Source organism: Camelina sativa, chromosome 6 (genome assembly GCF_030686135.1).
Source record: "Camelina sativa cultivar CO46 ecotype springtype chromosome 6, ASM3068613v1".
Lineage (NCBI taxonomy): Eukaryota > Viridiplantae > Streptophyta > Magnoliopsida > Brassicales > Brassicaceae > Camelina > Camelina sativa.
Window position 1 is genome coordinate 12,080,294 of NC_141885.1, and position 12,387 is coordinate 12,092,680.

Below are 12,387 nucleotides of genomic sequence, written 5' to 3' on the forward strand. Positions count from 1 at the left end.
TACTTGTAGTGTGTACTACATCCTAGAACTGCACACATTGAAAGGTGATTAAAAGTTATAAAAATCAGCAATATCTGGAATCTAATCAAATATTATAAAATCTGTAACAAGAAAATAAAATGTGTCAGGTCCACTGGGCTTTTTATTGAGGCCTCTAAATATTTGAAGAAAGAGAAAATCCAAAAATAAAAAATCGAAAAAGGTAAAAAATTAAAAATAGTTTGACTAAAACAATATGGTAGGATACAGAAGAAACCAATAATCTCATAAAAGTGTACAAAGCCCCAGTGGCAGTGCAGGTTCAGAAGAAGAAAAAAAAGAGAGAAGGGAATCACTTTTCTAAAAGAGTCGAAGCTGATTCATTCAACCCCAAAACCCAAAATTCGAAATCCCTCTCTACCTTAACTGAAGTGTGTTCCTTTCTTTCTCTGTTCGTCATGCATTCCTCGTTGGAGCCGGAGATAATGGAGGAAGATTCACAACAACAAGGAGGCGGTGGAGGAAGCAATTCGCTCAAGAGAAAATTCTCTGAAATCGATGGAGATCAGCAGAGTCTTGCTCCTATGATGATTGACTCTAATGGGTAGAAGAATCTTCATCTTCCTCTCTTTGTAACTTACTTGATTTTAACAAGGGTTTTAGGACAATTCAGTTAAAGTTTACTCTTTTTCCTTCTTGTGTGTGTTTTTTGTAGTTATGAGTTGAAGGTGTATGAGGTTGCAATGAACAAGAATGTAATTGCTGTTCTAGGGTCTGGAACTAATAAGTCAGAGATCACTAAGATGCTTATCAAAGCCATGGGTTCTTCTGATACATCCAAAAGATTGATAATTTTCTTGGCCCCTACTGTAAATCTTGTCAAACAGGCAAGTCCTCCTTTTCATTTTAGATGTTTCATTGATGTATGTAAATGAATCGCATTGGGAGCTCAATTTTTTAATGTATTATTGTTGTGTATGGTTTTAGCAATGCTGTGAGATTAGAACATATGTGAGTTTGAAGGTAGAAGAGTACTTTGGAGCTAAAGGAGTGGATAAATGGACTTCCCAACGCTGGGAAGAGGAAGTTAGCAAGCACGATGTAAGTTTTTGTTTCTGTTTGGATCTACTCTGCTAGTTATACGCCAAACTAGTGCACTTCCTAGTAGTTTTGGTGAAATACGTCACAATTTCTTTGTGTCGTTACTTCAAGTTTGGCAGAATGTTGCAATCTACCTTGACCTGCTCAATGTTGTCTCTGATAATGAAAAAATGCAGAAGTTCTGGAGTATCACAGGCTATGCTAATATTTTGAGTCATGGATGGTCTTTGTGTTTGGTACTTTGTTTGTTTACCTGTTTATTTAAAAAGCCCATTCCAATTTGTTAGCACATTTGCTACCTAGAGTTCTAGGGTTGGTTCTTCTTCCATTGTTGACTCTTTCATCATCATTTTGTTTTTAACTTGTTTGCTCGAGCCCTTAGATAGATCTGTGATTATATTGACCGCACTAAACAATCGAATACTTATTTTTTGTTGCCAAACCCCAATGAAATTGTGTTTCTTCTGGTTCAGGTTCTGGTTATGACTCCTCAAATATTATTGGATGCCCTTAGAAGTGCATTCCTGAAACTAGAGATGGTATGTCTTATAATAATAGATGAATGCCACCGCACCACTGGCAATCATCCCTATGCGAAGTTAATGAAGGTGTGTTTTCTAAGTAATGATATGCTCTATTAGTTTTTCATATAACAGAGTTTCCATAATTTGTTAACAAACTAGTTTCTTTCTTGTTTTCATGAAGGAATTCTATCACGAATCTACTAACAAACCGAAGCTATTTGGATTGACTGCGTCAGCCGTCGTTAGAAAAGGCATGTTATTTAAATGTTTTCTTATTTCCTCTGTATGTCAAACCGGATCTGTTACTAGTTTTAATGTTTCAACCTCATGTAAGTAAAATAAACGTATTGCTAAGAGTTTCGTTAGCCGTCTCTGAAATGTTTACTCTTCCTCTAACTATGCAGATCAAGTATCAGAACTTGAGAGACTCATGGAATCAAAGGTACCTTGTTTTTGCGTAACAAGGAAGTAGATATAGTTTTACAAATTAATGTTATGCAACTTTTTACTTTAAATTCAGATTTTTAATCCTGAAGAGCGGAATGGGGTGAAAAAGTTTGCTACAGCAGTAAAAGAAGGTCCAATATTTTATGACCCACCATCAATCTGTAGTTTGGAATTGAAAGAAAAGTTGAAAACTTCACACCACAAGGTATATATACTATATGCTCGCTGAATGTGAGCCGTACATGACTCTTTCATATCATGTTTCAGAGTGCTTATAAAAAGATTCTGCTTTTTTTTGTTTGTGTTTGAACCTGCAGTTTGATGCTTCTCTTAGAAGTCTCCAAGAATTGGAAAAAGGCAGTTTTCTCAACATGGAGAATAAGTTTGAGACATATCAAAAGCGATTGTCCATCGACTACAGAGAGATCTTGCATTGCCTTGACAATCTTGGCCTGATTTGCGCGCACTTGGTATTTTTCTAACACATTACTACCAATTTTGGTTTCCTTTGGCTAGCACTACCTGCTGTGCTGATTAAAATTTGATTCTTTTTCGTCTTGTTTTCGGGATAGGCGGCTGAAGTCTGCTTGGAGAAAATCTCAGATACGAAAGAGGATAGTCAAGCTTACAAAGAATGCTCAATGGTGTACAAGGAATTTCTTGAGGAAATTTTATCCACAATTGGGGTGTATTTGCAGCAAGGTACTGTATTCAAAGCTCAATATATTGCATTGAGGAGTCCACTTCTAGTCTAATAATTTAATCTTTTTTCATTGTGCCTCGTTTGTATTATTTAACAGAAGATAAAAATTTGGTAGATTTGCAGCAAAACCATCTGTCAGCAGTAAATTCCGGACATGTATCTTCAAAGTTAAAAGAACTCTTCCATCTACTGGATTTATTTAGGTAATTTAAATTGTTTTACCAACTCCCAAAATTGCAACAATAATCTCCATATGTTCTGATGATTTCAAGTTGCTGGCAGAGGGGAAAAATCTCCATATGTTCTTATCTTTGTTGAGAGAATTATAACTGCCGAAGTGATCGAAAGATTCGTGAAGAAAGAAGCCTCTTTAGCTTACTTTAATGTTTTGTATTTAATCGGTAAAAACTCCTCCACCGATACATCGGCACAGAAATCACAAATTAAAATCCCTGATCCATTTCATGTTGACAAGGTTAGCATAATCTTCATCACAGTCAGACGTTTAACAGTTTGAAAAAATTGCTTTTATTCTGTCTTCTCTGAAAGCTTTTTAATGAGTGCAGGTGAATCTTATATTTATCACTGATGTGGTTGAAGAGGGAACACAGGTTCCAAATTGCTCATGCATGGTTTGTTTTGACCTGCCCAAATCAGAGTGTAGTTACTCGCATTTTCAAAAACATGCCAAACAGAGTAATTCTAAGTCTATCATGTTTCTTGAAAGGTAGGAGGCAATCTCGTTCAAAATATTTAATCCAGTGCGCTCCTTTGTAGTTCAATTTCTGAAATACTAATTATTGTAGGGGGAACCCGAAACAAAGAGACCATCTGGATGACCTTATGCGAAGAGAAGTCCTAATTCAAGATCCAGAAGTTCCAAACTTAAAATCGTGTCCACCTCCAGTGACAAGTGGCCATGGCATGCAAGAGACTAAAGCCATGGTTATTCCAGATTCTAACATAACTGTATCTGAGGAAGCAGCTGCCGTACAAACTGTGATTGATCCTCCAAACAGAAATGAGCAGTTAACATGTAAGAAGTTACGTTTCGATAAAAATCTTTTGCAATGCAGTGCCAAAGTGAAGGCTGCCTCTTCTAAAAGTAAATCATCTTCATCATCTGCAGGTATGTTTTATTATTTTCTTAATTCCTCAATAAGTTGGTGTCGGTGATTCTGGTCTTAATTCCTTCATCAGCCGCTGGTGATTCACACACACATACACATCAGACATATGTATATCATATGTCTATGTCTAAGGTCATGGAGCTTGTCTTAATTTGTTTATATATGTATACATCTTTTTTTCTCTTGACAGGTTCGAAAAAACGTAAGGAGTTGCACGGGACAACCTGTGCAAACGCATTGTCAGGGACCTGGGAGAAAAATACTGATGGCGCCAGCTTTCAGGCTTATAAGTTTGACTTCTCTTGTAATATTTCTGGCGAAGCATACACGAGTTTCACTCTTTTGCTTGAGTCAACCCTCGCTGAAGATGCTGGTAAAGTTGAGATGGATCTTTACTTGGTCAGGAAGCTTGTGAAGGCTTCCGTCTCACCTTGTGGCCAGATACGTTTGACTCAAGAGGAGGTACCCAACGTTGATCCGTAGGATTTATACAGTTTCTTGTTTCATGGTTTGAACAATTGAACTTAATGTCTTCTTCTTTGTGGTTTGGATGCAGATGGTTAAAGCAAAGTGTTTTCAGCAGTTTTTCTTTAATGGCATGTTTGGAAATTTATTTGTTGGATCTAAGTCATCGGGAACAAAGAGAGAATTTTTACTTCAAACTGACACAAGTTCTCTTTGGCACCCTTCCTTTATGTTTCTACTGCTACCAGTTGAAACAAAGGATCTAGCTTCGACTGCAACAATTGATTGGTCAGCTATCAACTCCTGTGCCTCGATAGTTGAGTTCTTGAAGAAAAACTATCTTCTTGAGCTTCGGGTTAGTGATGGGAATCAGTGCAACACCTCATCCAGTCAGGAAGTCGTACTCGGCGATAAAACGGAAGAAAGGAATCTAATTCATTTTGCCAATGCTTCGTCTGATAAAAACGGTCTCGAAGAACTTGTGGTCATTGCAATTCATACTGGAAGGATATACTCTATAGTTGAAGCGGTAAGCGATTCTTCTGCTATGAGCCCGTTTGAAGGCGACGTCTCATCAGGATATGCTACTTATGCAGAATATTTTAATAAGAAGTAAGTGATATTCTAGCTATGGATGTTCTTTCAATCTACTTATGATAACTCTCTAGTTAATGTTATTCCCTTGAATCAGGTATGGGATTGTTTTGATGCACCCAAACCAGCCGTTGATGAAGTTGAAGCAGAGTCACCATGCACACAACCTTTTAGTCGACTTCAATGAAGAGAGTAAGTTGATTCTTGAGAATTCCTCTAACACATGGATACGTTGTGTATGTTCTCAGGATATTGTACTGTATGAGGTCTAAGATGTTTTTTCCAATGTAAATGGACAGTGGTTGTGAAGACAGAACCAAAAGCTGGCAATGTTAGAAAAAAAAAACCAAATATCTATGCGCATTTGCCTCCAGAGCTTTTGGTCAGAATTGATGTACCACGTGCTGTGCTAAAATCAATCTACTTGCTGCCCTCAGTGATGCACCGCCTAGAGTCTCTGATGTTGGCCAGTCAGCTTAGGGAAGAGATTGATTGTAGCATCGATAACTTCAGTATATCAAGTTCTTCGGTATAGTTTTTGACTCTATCTGTTATTTAGAGATGAAAGTAGAAGATATCTTGATTGTCATTTAACTCTTTGTAGTGGTTTAATAAATTCAGATTCTTGAAGCACTAACAACACTTACATGCCCCGAACCGTTTTCCATGGAACGGTTGGAACTGCTTGGGGATTCAGTCTTGAAGTATGTTGTGAGCTGTTATCTATTCCTTAAGTATCCTGACAAAGACGAGGGACAACTATCACGGCAGAGGCAATCGATTATATCTAACTCGAATCTTCATCGCGTAGCAACTAATCGCAAACTACAGGTATCTTTTAATATTTTGTAAGTAAATCATGTCTTATATCAATCAGAACACTAATGAAATAACTTTTATATTGTGATTGGTTTTGATAGGGATACATAAGAAACGGCGCTTTTGAACCGCGTCGCTGGACTGCACCTGGTCAATCATCTCTTTTTCCAGTTCCTTGCAAGTGTGGGGTTGAAACTAGAGAAGTACCATTGGACCCAAAATTCTTCACAGAGAACATGACTATCAAAATAGGGAAGTCTTGCGACAGGGGTCATAGATGGACAGTTTCGAAATCTGTATCAGACTGCGCTGAGGCCCTGATTGGTGCCTATTATGTAAGCGGTGGACTGCCTGCTGCTCTCCATATGATGAAATGGCTTGGTGTTGACGTTGATTTTGACCCGAACCTAGTCGTTGAAGCCATCAATAGAGTTTCTCTACGGTGTTACATCCCTAAAGACGAGGAGCTCACAGAGTTGGAGACAAAGATCCAACATGAGTTCTCTGCAAAGTTCCTTTTGAAAGAGGCTATCACTCACTCCTCTGTTCATGAATCCTATTCATACGAGGTATAATGACTTCAATCATTTTAACACCTTGCGTTATTTGGCTAACTTATTCCAAGTTTTCTAATCTCATGGCTATTTATTTTGTTCCTCAAACAGAGATTGGAGTTTCTTGGCGATTCTGTACTGGATTTTCTAATCACCCGTCACCTTTTTAACACCTACGAACAAACTGGGCCTGGAGAGATGACCGATCTTCGTTCTGCATGTGTGAATAATGAAAATTTCGCGCAAGTTGCAGTGAAAAATAATCTGCACACCCACCTTCAACGTTGTGCTACGGTTCTTGAGACTCAAATAAACGAGTATCTGATGTCCTTTACAAAGCCAGATGAGACTGGTAGATCAATCCCTTCAATACAGGGCCCTAAGGTAAAAACGTACTTGCTTGACCATTTAAAGTTCAGAAAGAGAACAAATAGGTTGACATACTTTTCCTGTTTTGGTTTAGGCTCTTGGAGACTTGGTGGAGAGTATCGCTGGAGCGTTGTTGATCGATACAAGGTTAGATCTCGATCAAGTGTGGAGAGTCTTTGAGCCGTTGCTTTCTCCACTTGTAACTCCAGATAAACTTCAGCTTCCTCCGTACCGGGAGCTCCATGAGCTTTGCGACTCTCTTGGGTATTTCTTCCGAGTGAAATGTTCTAATGATGGTGTTAAGGCACAAGCTACGATCCAGTTGCAGCTGGACGATGTTCTTCTAACTGGAGATGGATCTGAACAGACAAATAAACTGGCTTTGGGTAAAGCAGCTTCACATCTGCTTACGCAACTTGAGGTGTATATATATATATATATGTTCTGATGTTTCGACTTGCTTGTGTATTTAATGGTTTAATTTGCTGAAACTTGCTTTGGTTCTTCAGAAGAGAAACATTTCACGTAAGAGTTCGATCGGAGATAATCAAAGTTCCATGGATGTCAATCTTGCGTGCAATCATAGTGGCGGAGAAACTTCTGTTCCAGATTCTAGCGAAATCCAAAGTATAGTGATTCCAGGTGAGAGTTGCATACACTGTTTTCTACTTTAACAGATTCTTCTTTTTTCGTCTTCAGTTTCTTCATTTCTTGATTTAATGATTTTCAGTTATTGGACCTATAAACATGAAGAAAGGGGGGCCTCGTGGAACTCTACATGAGTTCTGCAAGAAGCATCTCTGGCCAATGCCTACTTTTGAGACCTCCGTAGAGAAATCACGGTGAATTCATCATCACTTGTGTCTTCTTCTGGTTAGGTGTTTTCTCTGCCGATCTTAAACTGATAATTTTCTTGTGTCTGCACAGAAATCCTTTTGAATTCACAGATGGAGATGAGAAGCGAACTAGCTTCAGCAGTTTCATATCAACCATAACGCTAAGGATACCCAATCGTGAGGCTGTGATGTACGCCGGAGAAGCTAGGCCCGACAAGAAGAGTTCCTTCGACTCTGCAGTCGTGGAACTGCTCTATGAGCTCGAGCGCCGCAAGATACTCACCATACAAAAGTATACTGATTTTGGCTGTTAACAAGTTACTACTGATTCACATTAAGTAAAAAGCTTACTCATCAGGAAATGTCTAGTGTGTCGACTAGTTCCGGATTGTTCTGTATGTAAACCTCTAATGTATCTGTTAATTGTTATGCCTTAATGATAAGCTCGTAGATGTTACTACAGTTGAAGCTACTAACACGTTTAAGCATCTCGAAACCTTTCCGGGATCCGAGAAACTCTATACGTTTGAAAACAGTCTTGCCATCTTTCATCACCGAGTTTGCTGCTCGGAGCTTTTCACTGTGCCTTGAGTTGGTGTGGATTGCCGCTTTGATTTCCTCCTCGGACATGTTTTCCTGCGACAGTACATAAAAACATTAACTACTTTGAAAATTGGTTTCGACAACGCGATCATGACATATATGAGGACATTGTTACCTGATAGAACGCATAGATGTGTTGGAGAATCTGCTGACATGTAAAACCGGTTTCACTGAAATACGACCTGGAAGAAGGTCCCATCTCACCATAGCAATCGACTGGAAGAAGTAACGTAATAAAATGGTTTTTGTATACCAATTTCGTTCTCTCACTGTCATGACATAACAACAAAAACAACATAAGCTTTAATATACCTAAAAGGGTAGCTTGCATATCAAGTTAAATACAGAGATGAAGAATAACATGGGAACCTTTCAGTAAGAAGTCTCATAGAGCGAGTGAATGTTTCATTGGTTTTCGCATCAAAGAAGACAGATAAGGACTTTCTTTCGTTATCTTCGTTGTTGCTGAAACTATCTATGATAACACTAGCAGTTGAGGTTGGTTCAGATATTGTCCAGCAAATAGAATCTAGAAGGCTGCTCAGATTTAGCGGCTGGATCAGCGTCTTTCCGATCTGTTTGAAGAACAAAGAAGATAGAATACGGTTTAGCGATAGCTCGGTTTCCGAAGATGAAATATATAGAAAGAGAATGCAATAATAATGCCTTTGCGTGGCGATTTGTGACAGCCTTTTTGGCGGATTCCACAATTTTCTGTCTTTCTTTTTGTGTTGTAGTCCTGTTTGCTAACATAGAGTCATTTTCAAGAACACATTCCGTGTGGGATTCCTGTAAGAACGCAACAACGTAAGATTAGAGGGCTAGAGACTTCAAGATACTTCTCCAAACAGGTAAACACAACTAGAAGATACCTTCCCCAATTTCTCAAGCATTTTCCTAAGATCTCTTGCCAAATCAGCTGACATCCGAACTAGAGTTTGCATTGGTTTCTCTTCCAAACTCTTCTGAAACCAGAGAGGCTGAACAGGCGACCATTTTATATAAGCAAACAAAGGATAATATGCCACAATATTTAACAAGTTGGCCAAACGAGTTCTCAATTAGCTTACTGTAACAAGGTTGTTCGAGTGACCTAGATATCTTAGAGCAGAACCAGCTTCACATACAACATGACTTGCATTACATCCAATGAACCATTGATTCATAAGCTTGGCACCTCTTTCAAGAGTTACCTGTGAAACCTGCAAGGCTTGGAATGTAGCCGTTGATCATCCACAGGCATTGCTACTTGCTACAATCGTTTTAAGTCTCGTAGTCATAGGGTGTTGAGGAGTGAGGACTAACCCGGCATCTTACTTCCTCCGAAATATCGGGATCGATAAAAACCGAACATCCTGAGAAAGCCAAGTCCTTGCTTCCTGTGAACTCTGTTCCTTGCATGCTTCTACGTAGTTTTTCAACTGCGTATACCGATTTTGACCCATCCGCATTCGCTTTAGTGTCTCCCGGATTTTTGACGGCGTAGAAAGACTCACTCAACTTAACTGCAGCCAGATCACAACTAGTATGGTAAACCTCATGATAAAGAATCAACAAACTCGGTTACATATTGACATACTCACCGTTTCTACGGACACTGTCCACAAACCACCCAAGAGTAACAATATGCAAACTCTCTCTTCTCCCATGTTTCAAGGCATGCTCAAACTTGCGACCATCATAGCTGTAAACTCCTTTTTTTAATGTTAAGGAACTAACACAAAACTAAATAAATGTTCATGTTTATAATTTCAAATGATAACTCAAACTTCTATAGTAACATAAAGTGAAAAAGGATATCTGAACAACCAAATGTGTACACAGAGAATTCAAAAGAGAACTGTATTCACCACCAAGTCTCTCTGTAGCTTCCTTAACCTGTTTCCTTGCTTCTACATATATACAACAACTGATACTCAATTCAAAAAATTAGCTCAGATTTCATCGATTCATTTTGGAAATTGGATTCAAATTCCGGTTCTAGCTAGGTAGCAAATAGTTGAATTATCGAGGTATTGATTTATAGAGGTTTTACTATCGTACCTTTAGAGAGACCAGTTACGCAAATGATTAGACCGGAGAAAGGTCCGTCCGATTGAACCGGTGGTTGGAACCGGGATGAGGAAGTAGTGGCCGGAGAAAAAGGCTCCGATATGCGACTGCCACGTGGTGAGGGCGTGAACTCCACCCGCAGCTTTGAACACCTCTTGGTATCGATCACTTGTGCTCTTTTAACGCCTTCCATTTTTGTTGGACTTTTTTGAGTAGAAATTTGCAGAATCGAAGAAACAAGTTTGAGACGTGGACTTCAAGGAAGAAAAAGAAACTAAATAAAATATAATTGTTATAAAAGAAGAATCTTAAAGATTATGAGTATCTGCAGAATATATAGTAGAGGTGAGCATGATCGGTTTATGTTAGGAAAGTAATCTTTCTTTTTTTTTCCTTTGTCAACTAGGAAAGTCATCTTTCGTCATTACAATCCAACGTCTTCGTTGATATTTTGTATATTACCACAGTTTTTTTTGTCTATTCCCTTTATTTAAAATTTTAAATATAGAAACTTTAAAATAATTTTTTTTTGAAGAAAATAAATGATCATTATAAAAATTAGAGAAATCACATATTTACATAAATTTTGATTCAAACATATACAATAGTTCATATCCGAAAATATATTCATACCCATACTCAAATGTCAAATCTTTTGATACCCAACAAATCAAGAATTTAATCCCCGTATAACCTCTAGTGATAATAATAATAAAAAATCCTCTAGTGATAGAAAAATATATATTTTTAATTCGAAAATAAATCATATGAATCGTATTGACATGCATCATGCATACTCTAATCCGGTTACCCGGATCAACAATAATGTCAATATCGATCATATTGCACCTCTGTATTTGGCAGCTTCTGTTTTTTAACTATGATAACGTCAAGTCTATCGAACAAGATTAGTATTGGCAACGACTGTTCAAATTGACTTTTTTCTTTGATAGTGATCATTCGTTATTAATTTACTCACTTACATTAGAAAGTATATATCTTTACGTATTTATTGTCTTAAAATTGTGAATTATCTAGACAACAACAAAAAGACGTTTAATGCTAGAAACAAGAGTTAATTATATGAAAAAAATTATAGTAACAAGAAGTTTTTTATGTTCAAATCAAAAGAAACAAGGCGTTATTTATAGAATATAAAATGATAAATTTTAATATAAAGTAATATATATATATATATATATATGTATGCCGGCGTTAATACGTGAGTTAAAACAATAAATACATTTTAATGATTTTTTTAAAACGAATTTGAAATTCACTATATCTATTTCTAATATAATTTAACTATTTGTATCATCATAATAAACTATATTTTAATTTTTACATATTTTATCTTAAATAGTTACAAATTTATATTAAAAACAATCTATGCATATTTTAGTTTATGTCATAATAAGAATTATACTATTTGAAAATTAACAAAAATAATTGTTAAGAAAAAGGACAACTACTAAATATCTTATTATATAAAGTTGGGTTTTTGAAATTAGCCATTAACAAGATCATGACACGTGTCAAGTATATTGATGAGATGTTGTCATGTGTCAAAAATTATTAATTTTCAAAACAGTTAATTAAGATAATAATATTATCTTATTATATAAAATTGGGTTTTCGAAATTAGCCATTAACAGGATCATGACATGTGTCAAGTATACCGATAAAATGTTGACATGTGTCAAAAATTATTATTTTTCAAAACAGTTAATTAAGATAATAACATTAAATCTATATAAAATTTATATGTTTATATCTAAAAAGAAATTTCATAAATCAAAAAGAAAAATTAACAAAACTAATATATTTTTCATTATATGCTAATTATATTGTACGTGTTTTCTCAATTAGATTTTGACATGTATAAACAAAAAAATAATTCATTAAACATGTATATTATTATTAATCAATAAATAGGGAATAACAAATCTAAAAGATATAACATAAGTTATGTCAAAAGAATTATTATTTTTGAAACGTAATAGAATTGCTAATTAAGAAAATAACATTATTATATTTACATAAATTTACATATTTATATCGAAAGCCTAGATATTTGATTTTTGCTGATATAATTTTGCCAATCTATTGTGGGTCTTTGATTCGTGCAGGTTCTTCAATGGAAGCTATTATATGCAATGAAATGGAATCAAAGTATATAAAACCCGCTAAATTAATCGAGGATGAAGACAC

The 12,387-nt window shown here is 36.3% G+C and overlaps 2 protein-coding genes across 8 annotated transcripts; one reads left to right on the plus strand and one right to left on the minus strand.

Moving 5' to 3' along the window:
* The first annotated feature begins 235 nt into the window (after nucleotides 1-235).
* LOC104790663 (endoribonuclease Dicer homolog 3) lies at nucleotides 236-7,983 on the plus strand. Of its 7 annotated transcripts, none has more exons than XM_010516443.3 (24): nucleotides 236-583; nucleotides 695-866; nucleotides 967-1,080; nucleotides 1,554-1,688; nucleotides 1,786-1,855; nucleotides 2,009-2,046; nucleotides 2,125-2,256; nucleotides 2,369-2,521; nucleotides 2,624-2,753; nucleotides 2,870-2,957; nucleotides 3,037-3,229; nucleotides 3,321-3,481; nucleotides 3,561-3,883; nucleotides 4,075-4,346; nucleotides 4,441-4,961; nucleotides 5,041-5,135; nucleotides 5,243-5,472; nucleotides 5,565-5,774; nucleotides 5,864-6,331; nucleotides 6,428-6,700; nucleotides 6,780-7,106; nucleotides 7,195-7,327; nucleotides 7,416-7,527; nucleotides 7,613-7,983. In XM_010516443.3, exons 1-24 carry the CDS (start codon nucleotides 438-440, stop codon nucleotides 7,833-7,835), a joined length of 4,719 nt encoding a protein of 1,572 aa, XP_010514745.2. In that variant the 5' UTR covers nucleotides 236-437; the 3' UTR covers nucleotides 7,836-7,983. The 7 variants fall into 7 exon arrangements, 4 of the variants coding, with proteins under 4 accessions (XP_010514745.2, XP_010514744.2, XP_010514746.2 ...); XR_015558902.1 differs by having other exon boundaries at nucleotides 247-583; nucleotides 2,852-2,957; nucleotides 6,780-7,071; XM_010516442.3 differs by having other exon boundaries at nucleotides 247-583; nucleotides 2,852-2,957.
* LOC104790662 (uncharacterized) lies at nucleotides 7,823-10,602 on the minus strand. Its single transcript, XM_087452911.1, has 10 exons — nucleotides 10,168-10,602; nucleotides 9,924-10,016; nucleotides 9,708-9,809; nucleotides 9,430-9,629; nucleotides 9,195-9,326; nucleotides 8,997-9,104; nucleotides 8,791-8,913; nucleotides 8,494-8,699; nucleotides 8,240-8,393; nucleotides 7,823-8,157 (listed from the first exon to the last, which is right to left on the minus strand). The coding sequence occupies exons 1-10, from the start codon at nucleotides 10,367-10,369 to the stop codon at nucleotides 7,948-7,950; spliced, it is 1,530 nt and encodes a 509-aa protein (XP_087309037.1). The 5' UTR covers nucleotides 10,370-10,602; the 3' UTR covers nucleotides 7,823-7,947.
* Between the last annotated feature and the right edge of the window lie 1,785 nt (nucleotides 10,603-12,387).

Excerpts from the sequence above, each read along its gene's own strand:
- LOC104790662 (XM_087452911.1), bottom strand. The coding sequence starts at position 10,369 with ATGGAAGGCGTTAAAAGAGCACAAGTGATCGATACCAAGAGGTGTTCA. Across the intron at positions 9,810-9,923 it reads TACACATTTGGTTGTTCAGA|GCTATGATGGTCGCAAGTTT; the intron begins TATCCTTTTTCA and ends AAGGAGTTTACA. Across the intron at positions 8,914-8,996 it reads TGCTTGAGAAATTGGGGAAG|GAATCCCACACGGAATGTGT; the intron begins GTATCTTCTAGT and ends GCGTTCTTACAG.
- LOC104790663 (XM_010516442.3), top strand. The coding sequence starts at position 438 with ATGCATTCCTCGTTGGAGCCGGAGATAATGGAGGAAGATTCACAACAA. Across the intron at positions 2,958-3,036 it reads CATCTACTGGATTTATTTAG|AGGGGAAAAATCTCCATATG; the intron begins GTAATTTAAATT and ends AGTTGCTGGCAG. Across the intron at positions 3,230-3,320 it reads ATCCATTTCATGTTGACAAG|GTGAATCTTATATTTATCAC; the intron begins GTTAGCATAATC and ends TAATGAGTGCAG.